Source organism: Aotus nancymaae, unplaced genomic scaffold, assembly GCF_030222135.1.
Source record: "Aotus nancymaae isolate 86718 unplaced genomic scaffold, 86718_ANA_hifiasm-v0.15.2.pri h1tg000072l, whole genome shotgun sequence".
Taxonomy (NCBI): domain Eukaryota; kingdom Metazoa; phylum Chordata; class Mammalia; order Primates; family Aotidae; genus Aotus; species Aotus nancymaae.
Window position 1 is genome coordinate 18999436 of NW_026988487.1, and position 12753 is coordinate 19012188.

Genomic DNA, 12753 nt, shown 5'->3' on the forward strand with positions numbered 1-12753 from the left:
ATCCACGTCGTTAAGCGATTATACATAGAGAAAACCAAGCCTTTGAGTTTCAAGCCAAAGCTCCCAGACAAGGCAGCCGGGACTGGTTCACCCTCACAGGCATATCCCTGACCGCCTTGCACACGTGCTTCCTCCCAGACCCTCCTCTCTGCCCAAACACTCTGAATATCTCTTGGCTTCAACCTGCCAACAGATCAGATGGATCCTTGGGGTCCCTGGCCTCTCCTCTCCCCACATGGAGCTCAGAATTCACACAAGAAAAGGAAACAAGGAGACTTCCACACCTCTGCAGCATCACCTGCTCCAGCAAGCTCCCAAAGCCACTGGAACCAGGCAGGCTGCCTGGGCCCCACACCCCCTTCTCTGACGGCTTTAGCTCCAGCCCAGCCCACAGGATGCAGTGCCTGATGCCACTTCCGAGCAGAGAGGGAGACACACACACACACACACACACACACACACACACACACACAGAGAGAATGCCACCTCATCAATGACAAGCTGTTCCAATTACACAGCTTGGACACCAAGCGCACCGGACAACAGACAGCCCAGTCCTCCTCTCTCTGACTGGGAGGAAGCCAATTCAGCACGTCTGAAGAAGTGATCCCCCACCGCAAGCCCCCTGCTCAGCCTCCATATTTGAACTGACAGCAGTGTTCCATCCTGGCCAGTAGCCTTCGCTGCAACCAGCTCCCACAACTCTGACCAACTACCCTCGTGGCCATCGGCTGAGGCACTCCTCTCTCTCCTGTCCCAAAGCACAAGGAGACCCCAAACCAAGCAGGAGATCACCGGCGCACCACGTCTCCAGAGGACCAGACAAAGTAAGCTGAAAACCAAGTACTCACTGTGGTGAAGTCTTGGTGGCTGCACTCCTGCCCTTTGAACTTACAGTAGAGCATCATATCCTTCAGGTCATGGCCCACGCGGTGCAGGAACTCCAGCATGCTGAACTGCTTGGGTTTGTAGTGCTTGAAGTTGGCCTTCTGCCGCAGGGCCTCCAGCACGGAGGGGTCAGCCAGATGGGGGTCTGGGATCTGCAGGTTGACGTCCAGCAGGGCCAGGAGCTCCCCGGCGTGGTACAGGTCATTGGTGGTGAGCCTGGAAAACCGGAAGCCATTGAGGTTACAGAGGGTCACAGCTGGGAAGACCAGGCTTTGAGCCACCACTTCGTCCACCTTGGTGACGTGCTGGTAGGAGAAGTAGTAGGACACCCTCTCCGAGCTCTCCACCAGCAGCAGGCCCAGAGAGCCCACGAAGGCCACTGCCCAAAGCACACGCCGGATGGTCAGCGGCCCATACACGAAGATGTGGCGGATGCCGTGGAGGGTGGAGGTGTTGGCGAAGATCTGGATGTTAGAAGGTTGCAGGCTGCCCTCACTGGGGCTCTCCTTGAGGTCCATCGGGACCCTGTGCAGTTCCGCAACTGGCTTCAGGTCGATCGAATTTCAGAGAAGAGTTCCCAGTCCTCGGGCTCTGCTTAAACCTTGACGTTCAGGGGGAGAGAACGCAAGGCAAGCATCAGGCCAGACGCTGTGAGTTTATCCTGAGATCCCAGCCGCACGCTGACAGGGGTGAGTGTTTATGTAAAACCCATTCAAACTCTAGCTCCTGATTTTTTCCAGGCGATAAGGAGGGCTGGTTTTATTTAGGGAGACACCAAGGTGATGTGGAAGAGCTGTGGGTGGGAAGGGAGAGCTTAGCCAATGGAAATAAAGTCCTCCCCCCTACACACGCCACTAGAGACAAGATTAAAAGCGAGAGCGAGGGAGAAAATGCTTAAAACAAGTCTCTGAGCAGCTCGGAGCCTGTTAACCAGCGCATAATGCCCCATGTTCACCATCCTGGGGGATGTCAGGGCGGCCACGCTGATGCACTGCGGTCGGGCGCAGCGGCGCAGCCTTCACAGCCGCCGCCGCTCGCCTCCCTTCCCCATGATGTTTTGGACTCCGGTTGCCGTTTCTCGCCGCCGGCCTCCGTCCCTCCTCTCCTCCTCCTCCAGACCCCCTTTTGTGGGCAGAATTCCAAATGCCAGCGGCCGCGGCTAGCACCGGGGAAGAGGAGGCAGCGCGCGGCGCGGAGAGGCGAGGACCGGTATCCGGAGACTGGGGACGGAAGCGGGGGCCTCAGAGCGGGGCTCCATTCTCCCCTCACCCCGCCTTCCGGGAAAAAGGGACAACCCCCAGGTCGCAGAGTCTGCCGGCTTCCTTCGACCCAGCTCCCTGTCCCTGCTAGGCTGGCTGCCTTGCGGGGGAAGGGCAGGGCGGGGGAGAAGGGCTGGTGGGGGCTGGGGACTTTCTCCAAGTTTTCTCTTTAGCCTTTTCTGGTGAGAGCTAGTTGGGGTTTCTCGGGGGCTGACCTGACAGCCTGCCCCTCGGGTGGAAGGAAGGTAGTGCTAAACTCCCAGGAGCCAGGTGTGAGGTTGGAGGCGGCGTTCCTTTGCTTCAATATCTGGGATCCCAGGTGAAACCCAGTCTGGGATCTCCAGAGGGGAGAATGCTAAAAATGCAGAAGGAAGGGGGCGATCTCAACCCACAGTGCGTCTGCTTTAGGCAGCGAGGGGGCATTCTAGGAGAGCAGCCAGGAGACCCTCCTGAGACAGAAAAGCCAGGTTGCCCCCGGAGACCCAGAGAAAGAGCAACAAGTAGTCCCCTCCCCCACCTCGAGTCTGTATTTGAAAGAGAAAGACAACTGGTGTGTGTGTGTGTGTGTATTCTGACCCTGGATTTGTCAGATGGAAGTACAGCTGGAACTAAAAGTGAGAGCAAAGAATTAGGCTTTCAGTCACCTACCTTTTTTCCTGAAATTCCAATGGCAGTCAGCTCCTGCTAGCAGGTGAGTGTGGCTTGCCCTCTTGCCCCATGCCAGAGCTCAAATGGCTAGAACCTACTGAATTAATGGTGCTAAATCCCTATCAGGAGGAAGGGAGCAGAAAGTCTGAGTGGCCATCCCAAGTCACACTGCCAAGCTGGGGCAGAGCCACATGGAGTCACCTTGATGAGGCAAACTCTCATCCGCAGGGTTTCCAGGCTTAAATCATACTCCTTGGATGATATTGGAGAAGAAGGCAGTTGAGAGCACGTCCCTCTAAGTTTAGCTCTACTCTGAAATGTGTTCTTATCCCATCTGGACCCCTGCTAAACCGGATCCCCTGATCTGGTAACATCCAGGTGCACTCTGAGGCAACTTGTAGCATTAAATTGGTAATTTATTGACCCTGGGAGCTCAGATAGCAGAAGCCTCACAATCAAGCACAAGTGGCAAAGGCTGGTAAACCTCACAGATTTGTTAACTCAGAGGTCCTGGATTCCTGGGATACAATACAGGTTTTTAAAGCGGAAGGACCAAAATTAACAAAGGTCCACTATGTATCAGGACCTGTGTGAGGGTGTCATACATCTTACTTATCCCTCTTAACTATCTTGACAGGTACATGTTCTTGTTATTACCCCTATTGCACAGGTGAGAAACCTGGGACTCACAAAATAAAGTGCTGTGCCCAAGTTACAGTTAGTGGTGTCAGAGGTAGGACTTAAACTCAGGCATATTTGTCTCCAAAATGCAGGTTGATAAAGCAAATCCAGAATACTTTGTCAAATTTAGGAAGGGAGAAAGCCTTTCTATACTTTGCCCCTGATGACACACATACACACTCACATATACACACATGAGTTCCTCACTTGTACAAAACAGCTCTTTGCCTTTTTTTCTACCCCATCACATCTCTGTTGTCCTTTTTTTTTTTTTTTTTTTTTTTTGCCCCAGCTCTAGGCCCTCTCCTACAGGAAGACTTCCTGAATTAATCTGCTAATCTTCAGCTCATCCACCTGTTTAATAGGTATGTTGGCCTCTAACTCTGTAGCAGGCATTGTATGGTTTTGGGAAAACAAGCATAAATGAGATACACGTACTGCCTCCTGCCTTTGATAACTCAAGGATCAGTGGGGAAGGAAGCAGAGATAGGTATGCACACAAGTCCCTGCTCCACGGCGTGGACAGCGAGAGAAGCAACGTGGCTCGTGGATTCCCGGTATTAGCACTGCCCAGCTGGAAATCATGTTGCTCCAAATCCCCTGATGTTCCTCCCACCTCCAGCTCTCTCCCAGGCCACGTTCCACCCTCCTCCCCACCAGCCCAGATCTGTTTTCTCCATGAAGGCTCTTCTTTTCACAGAATCATATTTTCTCTCAGTTCACATCCCAGGCATGTTTTCTGATGTGTGCAGAGATGGGACTTGGAGTTGCTCTAATTGCTCCTTTCCCATTTAGACCCTTTGACTGCTTAGCTCTACCCCTCCCCATTTGTTTGTTTTGAGGATTACAAACATAACATGGTGGGATAAGGTGGTAGAGTCACCCAGGCCTGAATTTGTATCTCTAATCTGCTCTGCCTCCTATTGCTCTGTGACCTTGGGGGAAGTGACTAAACTTCTCTGAACTTCAGTTTCTCCACCTTCAAAATGATAGAGCTTAGAATGCCTGCCTCATAGGACTTTTGTGCAAATGAAATGAGATATAGATTATAAAGTGTCTGGTACAATTTAGACACTTAGCAATTGACACTATCTTGATGACTACGAAGAAAACATTCTTTTTTGATGTTGGCGCTCTCTTACAGGTGATTGGAGAACCATTTAAAGCTCTAGAAGACATCATTTGCCCAGAGCAGTGTTTACCCATTAGTGTCACCATCCCTTCCCATAGACCAGGGTCAAACACACTCCTCATGCTGTTCTGCTTCCTGTCCATGGCCTTAAGGTCTTCTGAAGTAGCTCTTGACAAGAGCTTTCCAAGAGGGTGAGGAAATTTAGGTGGGAGGCAGAGACTAGAGGAGAAGAGCCCTAATGGTGGATTTCACAGCTGGGCAGTTGGCTCTGTGCTTGACATTTGGTGGACGTTATCAGTAACTCTGAGAGGAGGGTACTGCCAAGCCCATTTTATAGATGAGAAAACTGAGTACGGAGAAAAGAGCAACTTGTCCAAGGTCCCTCAGCTGAAAAGTGGCAGAGGGTTTAAATGTCAAATGCAGGTATGTCTGAGTCTGAAGAGTGTGGACCAGAAACTCAGTACAAATGCTTCAACAAGACCTCAATAGCACAGACCATCACAGCAACAGTCTTGAACAGGAAGTGAATTGTAGAATATTCTTCAAGAAATACTGCTGTAATATTTTCTAGCGTATGTAGCAATTCAACCTGATGGCTAATAAAATGTTTCTATATATCTGTTCTTAAAAACCCTCTTTAATTGATAATACTCATTTACAATTAACAGTATGGTTTACATAAAGACATCGGATATCCTATAATTCTCAAAAATGCTTTTGTGTTACCTTAGTTGGTTAAACATTCCCCTCTTCGATCAGATTTACAATACCTATTTGCTTGACACTAGAGGCAACAGATTGGTTTTAGAGTGGGTCAATTTGGTCCAGATTTTCAAGCACGGACCTAATTGTGTATAATTTTGGTCTTTTTGGTGAAGTATATGACAAAACATTAAATAACTTTTCAGACAAACTCATTTGCAAATCAGGCAATTTAACCCCTTATTAGACCACATGCCCAGATTTCTGCTGTGGCAAGTTTATTCACTTATGAATAAATAAATGAAGTCAGGAATTAATTTACTTTCTATGACCCTGAGATTGCTACTCTGAGACTCAAGGAGGGGGACCCTCTTCTAACCTTGGGGAACCTATGGCCAGCCCTGAGCCTGGTTTCTGGGGAGAGTCAAAAGCTCAGAGTGCAGCCTCCTGCCTCTGCAAAGAGTAACAGGCAGGAGAGTTAAGGAAGCTGAGATCTACCATCAGCTTAGCTCCAATGCTAATTTTCTACTTAACATGTGCTAGGTACAGGCCACTGCCACCATCCCCCCCTAATAATTAGGGGGAAAAGAAACATTCTTTTCTAATAAACAAATGACATTATAATTGGAAACTCGGTGATCTTAAAATACAACTTTTCCCTGTGGTTGTCATTGCCATAAAGAAGATTTAAAGATCAACTATTGTAAAACCAAAACATCTCTTTGCTGTTGGTTGGTTTATAAATAAACACCTCATACAACACGTTTTCCCGTTTAGTTACCTGGTGAACACTTAGCAAGTAATTTATCATCAGGAGTATACCAGGGAAGGGTGTGAAAAAAAGCCAGACATTTAATGGATAGTTTACTGAGATTTTATTTATAGCTGGTTTTCTTTTTTCTTTCCAGGCAAAAACTACAGAACCAGTCCACACTGAGTGGACCTCTGGGGCTCCCAGCTGCCAGCTGACCTGAACCCCAGAGGTGAACCTGTGTTGCTTGTGGCTTCAGGAATCCTGGTGACATCACTGTGCTTTTTAAATTTTTTTATTTGTGCTAAATCATTCCTGAGGCCCCCTCATCCTGCTGCAATTTGACAAGCCTTGACCAAATCATAAACTTCCAGTTAATGGGATAAAAATGAGTTTGAATCTAGGATTCTGGTCATTAACCCCATGTCACCATCTGCTCGAGCAGTTTGATGGCAGGGCCAGGTGAATTCTAATCACCCAACACTTGTTAAACTGCAGATTCCTTCCTCCTCGCCCCTGCTGACTCAGCATCTCTGGGGTGGCACCTGCAAAGACTCTTTTCCTTGACAGTGTTATTTCAGGCAGCTCCAGGAACCTACCCAGGACCAGACCTGATGAGGAGTTCCTCTTATACATCAGGCATGCCAGGTCAGTTTGTGGAGTTTCATACTTGCATTTTCCTCTGCCTGGAGAGCTCCTTGCAGCTGGCTTCTTCTGTGTCACAGTCCCCAGAGGGGTATTGTCTCCCTATCTCCACCCTCCACACTGCTCACTATTCCATTACAAGTTTCCTTTTCTACCCAGTAATAATCATTTTCTGCAATTCGTCTCATCTTTTTGTGAACTATCTGTTGGTCCTACTGGAATATAAGTCTCCACATGGGGGCAGAGACCCTGCATGGCTTGTTAGAGTATCCCCAGCATTGAAGCATATGAGGGATGCTCAGAAATATAAGAATTGATGAACAAATGAACACATGAGTGAATTCATTCAGCTCTGATGCTGAGGCTTCCTCTTTGAGATAAAAGAATGGGGGATGCTCTTCTAAGGAGCCTGGTGCCTGCCCTGAGCCTGGTTTCTGAGGCAGATGAGAGGTACCTCCTACCTCTCAACCCTGTCTATTGTTACCCTCAGCACCCAGGGAAGACCTCACTGGAGCCAGAATCAGTGCAAGCGTCAAGAGGAGTCTCTGCACCCAGAGAATCTCAGCTGAGATTACCTGATTTTAAAAAGCCTGGACTTAAGGAGCTATTGACTCCTTAGCTTCATTGCCTCCAAAACCACAGGTGCAGGTAAAAGTTGAGGTTAGGTATGAACTGAATGTTGTTTAGCTACCCTATTTAAAAAATTGTTTTTGTTTGTTTCTTGAGACAGGGTCTCACGCTGTTACTCAGGCTGGAGTACAGTGACATGGTCATAGCTCACTGTGGCTTTGAACTCCTGGACTCAAGCTCTCCTCCTGCCTCAGCCTCCTGAGAAGCTGAGACTATAAGGTGCCATCACATCCAGCTAATTTTTAAAATTTTTTTTTAGAGATGAGGGTCTCCCTATGTTGCCTGAACTCCTGGCCTCGAGGAATCCTTCCGCCTCAGCCTCCCAAAGCACCAGCCACAGGTATGGGCACTGCACCCAACCTAAAGAGTTATTTTGTCTTCACTTCTAGCTTGCAATGGATTGCTTATCTTGGCACTTCTCATGAAGACTTCTCTCCACTTTCCAATCTAACAGAATAATGATGTCATACAGAAATAACTTACAGTAGGTATTTAGTAAATGCTTGCTGGTGTGCAATATGGAATAAAATTCACAAGAGGAATTCCAAACTGTTTCTTATCCTCAATTCATTTTTAATAACCAAAAATTAGTCTGAAATTTGAGTCCTCGCCCTTCAGTATAAAATCAGTAGCTTTCAATTTTCCCTTATTTTGTTTGCTTTAAAGAGACACACCTGGCAAGGTAGGGTGGCATACACCTGGCCAGGTAGGGTGGCTCACACCTGTAATCCCAGCACTTTGGGAGACCGAGGCGGGTGGATCATTAGGTCAAGAGTTCAAGCCTGGCCAAGATGGTGAAACTCTGTCTGTAGCCGGGCGCAGTGGCTCAAGCCTGTAATTCCAGCACTTTGGGAGGCTGAGGCGGGTGGATCACGAGGTCAAGAGATCGATACTATCCTGGTCAACATGGTGAAACCCCGTCTCTACTAAAAATACAAAAAATTAGCTGGGCATAGTGGCACATGACTGTAATCCCAGCTACTCAGGAGGCTGAGGCAGGAGAATTGCCTGAACCCAGGAGGCGGAGGTTGCGGTGAGCCGAGATCGCGCCATTGCACTCCAGCCTGGGTAACAAGAGCGAAACTCCGTCTCAAAAAAAAAAAGAAACCCTGTCTGTACTAAAACTACAAAAATTAGCTGGGTGTGGTGATGTGTTCCTGTAATCTCAGCTACTTGGGAGGCTGAGGTAGGAGAATCATTTGAACCTGGGCAGCAGAGGTTGCAGTGAGCTGAGATTGCGCCACTGCACTTCAGCCTGGGCGACAGAGTGAGACTGTCCAAAAAAAAAAAAAGAGAGAGAGAGAGAGACACCTATATAGTCCCTTAGTCATGTAAGCGCTGACCCTTCCCCACTGGTCTAAATGGGGGCTTCTGGACCATGTCTGACCACAGCCATCTGATCCTGAAGAGCCTTTAACCCAGTACCTTTTGTTTAAAGAAACAAAAGTCCCCTCCTAAATAAACAAAGCAGGCCTGGCTCAAATCCCTCCAATAGGTAAAAGAAAGTACCATTTCCAGGAGCAAGAGACTTGGATTTCTGATTTTATTTCATGTTGTTTCCCTTCCTCAAAGATGTGAAACTCTACCCCACCCCACTCCTTTCCTATTCATCCTCCATTGGATTTTTTTTTCTCTAAATAATTTTTATTTTCTATTTTTGTCTGTATGTGTTCTCTTCTTGCAGACTACTTCTGCCCTTCTTTCCCCTGGGAAGGAAAAATAGAAGAAAGAAGCCATCTCTGTTTGCTTTCTCTCTGTCACTCAATGTCTGGAGCCAACTGCTTCACAAATAAAGAAAAGTGCACAGAGAGTCCCTGAAGCCCACCATCAACAGACAGGCTTTCAACAAAACTGTATCAGCACCACCTTGGCTATAGCTACACTCTACAGAAAATGGGGAGAGAGGAACAGTGCTAAGAGAAGTTTGTCCTTGCCTGGTTCCTGGGTGGAACTTCCTCTCCCCCTTGTGTTCTACACGTGTGGTTACAGCTGCCTCTGATCTTTGGTGACCAGCGGTTGGCAGTGGTGGTATTTTAGCATACCTTGATCATCGGGCTTATTACACAGCCTCCTTTACTCATCAACCCCACCTACCTTCTCCTAGCCATGCCCCGCACCTCCTCCCATCTCTATCCACCTCTCTGCTGTTTTAAAAAATAATTAAGTGTGTACAGATCACAGTGCACTGTTTGTGTGCCCATTCACATTTGATGACGTCTATATCCCCCGTACAACTAGTTGTGTATTCTTTTTAATTCACCTTATTTATTTCCTAGCTCTTTCATAAAATAAAAGTAATAAAATGAGAATAAGAGAAAAATAGAATTGAAGGGAAAAGGAGAAATGCATCTATGTTTTTAATCACGTTCATCTTTCTCCATGCATCAATATGCATACTATTATGAATTCATTACACGTATTTTAACATGCAGGCACTACACGGGGGTGTGCTGTCCGCATACCACCTATATAGTGGTAGGCACTGCAAAAGGACGTAGAAAAGTAAAAAGCATAGTCTACTCTCATGAGACTTCATCTCATGGAGGAGGCACTCATAATGTCTTTTATCTGTGTCCCACTTGATGTAAAACTTAGTAGTCATGATCCTATTTGATTTCCATAAGCAGAAGAGGGGTCACTGTTTCCATGTTATGAGAGAGGAAACTGAGGTTCAGAGAGAGGAAGGACCCTGATGAGATAATAAATAGAACTGGGGCTCAAATCCTGGTTTCCTGACTCAACATTTCACATTCTTTCTACTGTGTCATTATTCATTAAGCAAGTTTCTCCACAGACAACTCACAGAGCCACAACATATGAAGCAGCATGCTGATGCCACTAGACTGGTCATCATCAGAAGACGTGGCCCGAGGGAAGAAAAAGCAAGAGAGCTGGAGAGAGCAGAGAACGCATGAGGGAAGGGCTTGGCCATGCAGTTCTAACAGGGAGGTCCTTCCTTTCAGCCCCCGAATGTCCCTGTGTGTCTCATCTAAAAAGCAAAAACAGGAGAACTAGAGCTTATGGTTGAAGGCGTGAGAATGAGGTGTCTTTTCCCTCTATCTCTGTAATATACAAGTATAAATACTATATATACATATGTATATGTGTTCCTTTTTTCTGTGTCTGATTATGCATGCAATTTAGCAAGGATTTATTGCCTAATTTTGGTCTGGGCAATTTGCTAACGCAGTGTGGGAGGATACCAAGAAGTAAGGGACACAACCTCATTGTTCCCAGAGACTCCTGGGGGTGGGCAAGGCAGGGTGTCTGTGCATACTGCTGGCAGAGCTCTGGATTAGGGGACATCAGGAGACATGACATTGAAATGTTCTACTCGGTTCTCAGTATAGACTGGATTTCCATGGAAGAAAGAAAATCAACATGTATTGGGAGTCAATGTCTCATTCAGTCCTGTGAGTTTATTCTGCCTATTTTTCAGACAAGGAGACTAAGGTTTCAAGAGGGTAAGTAAATCGCCCACAGTGTCACTGCTGATGTGAGAATGAGCGTCAGGGTCATTGAATCATGCTGCTTCCCAGGTTTCTTGTAAAGGCTTCAAGTGTTGTGGGTAAGGGTTTGGGTGCTGCCATCAGATGACTGTGAATTTAAAGCCTGAGCCCACCCACACCAGCTGTGTTACTTGAAACATGCTATTAAACTTGCCTAAACTTCAGTTTGCTCATCTGCAAGATGGGAGCAGTAACATTGCCCACCTCATAGGACTGATGAGCTAAAGTGTATAAAGTACCAATAAGTATCTAATAAAGTTCAGTAACTATGTCACTATTAATACCACTGTTATAATCACTACTGTTGTCGAAGGAGACCCAGGTGACATGAAGCTATTATGCCCTGTGGACTTGAGATCTTGAATTAGGGTTTGATTATGAGACCAGACAAGCAGTGAGATTTAGATATTTATAGACCACGGTCTATTTAGGTCTCATTGGACAAGGAAGGGACCCTCACAATTGATTTCCCTGAGATGGGAGGGGAAACTCTGCTAGAGGCATTTGCACCTTACTAAGCATCTCTGGTGTATCAAGCTCTCTGGCAGCTTGTGAGGATGTAATGTTCATTAAGACATGTTCCCATGAGCCCTGGTCCAGCTTCTACCAGTATGTAGCTGGACCACTGGTTTCTCCTAAGACAAACACAGGAGCCAGATGACTTCTGTAGTCCCTTGGAGACCTAGTCCAGCCCTTGGTGGTTCTGTGAACAGTCACTCACCCAGGATCTGTCCCATAGAAGTGCCAGCAGTCTTCCCAGGAGAGAGATTAGGAGACTCTTGCTCCTTCATCCTTCCGAGGGTTGAGAGCCTGAACAGCCTCCAGCCTGGGCCAAGTGTTCTTGGAGGATGCACTTCCTTACCCCAGTCCCTCATCGGTGCCTCCTGTAAGAGCTCCAATGCTTTCTGAGCAATTGACTCCTATATCCATATATCTCTACCACTCCTCAAACCAAACTGCCAACCACCTCTAAGGCAGCTATTGATTTTACTGACCATAATGGAGTGTGTTCTGTGTGTAGTCACAGCACTAAATATCAGAAGGGATTCAAAGAGGAATCAGGCTAATGCCTTTCATCCAAGGAACTGGCAGATGGATGAGCCAGACTGGCATGCACACAGTCAGCACAAGGGTATAGGCTGTGATGGAGCTGGGTGTGCAGGGAACGGAGAGAGGAATTAGCATCCAGTTTCCGATCCTAGTGCTATAGCTGACATTAAGGTATTCTATTACTCTCTCCAGACACAGCCAACTTTATTCCTCAAGGTAAACACTTACTCTATGCCAATAACTATGCCAAGGATGCTTATGCATTATATTAATTAATGAGAGTTTCTCAACCTCAACACTGTGGACACTTTGGGCTGGATAATTCTTTGTTGTGGGTGCTGCCCTGTGCATTGCAGGATGTTTAGCAGCACCCCTGGCCTCTGTCCACTAGACACCAGCAGCACCACACCCCTTCCCCAGTTGCAACAACCAAAAATGTTTGCAGACATTGTCAAATGTCCCCTGGTGACAAAGTCACCCTCAGTTGGGAACCACTAAGGGAATTCTAATATAGACCAATGACAAAGGTACAATTATCATTTCTACTTTACAGTAAACTGAGGCATAACAAGGTTAAACCATATGTTCAAGTCACATAGGAAGAGCTGGGAGCAGGGCCAATCTGTTTCCACAGCCCTTACGCTTACTGTCCTTCCTGCTTTGCCTATCTCTGCACACGTGGTGCTGAGGACTCTGTAATACTCAATAAACCCATGCAAAGGTGGACCATTTCTTATGGCAATCCCTACTGTTTATACTACATTTACTACTTTACCTTCTGTAAACCACACTACAACTCTGCAGTGTAGCTCCTGCTCCCATTTTATAAAGGAGCACACTGAGACCTGGATTGACAGG

At 47.0% G+C, this 12753-nt stretch overlaps 1 protein-coding gene and 1 long non-coding RNA gene across 3 annotated transcripts in view; one reads left to right on the top strand and one right to left on the bottom strand.

The window, feature by feature from the left end:
- Positions 1-1643, bottom strand: part of ASIC2 (acid sensing ion channel subunit 2) — a 1063183-nt gene extending 1061540 nt beyond the window's left edge. The window contains exon 1 of the mRNA XM_064367696.1: positions 852-1643. Within this exon, the coding sequence (XP_064223766.1) occupies positions 852-1406 (555 nt within the window). The 5' untranslated portion in view covers positions 1407-1643. The remainder of the gene's footprint in view (positions 1-851) is intronic.
- On the top strand, positions 259-10456 carry LOC135270982 (uncharacterized). 2 transcript variants are annotated; one of them, XR_010339144.1, is made up of 5 exons: positions 1040-1577; positions 3769-3841; positions 6219-6328; positions 6632-7676; positions 9021-10456. It is a non-coding gene; the product is annotated as an uncharacterized LOC135270982 (long non-coding RNA). The 2 variants fall into 2 exon arrangements; XR_010339143.1 differs by having other exon boundaries at positions 259-1577; positions 6219-7676.
- The last annotated feature ends 2297 nt before the right edge of the window (positions 10457-12753 follow it).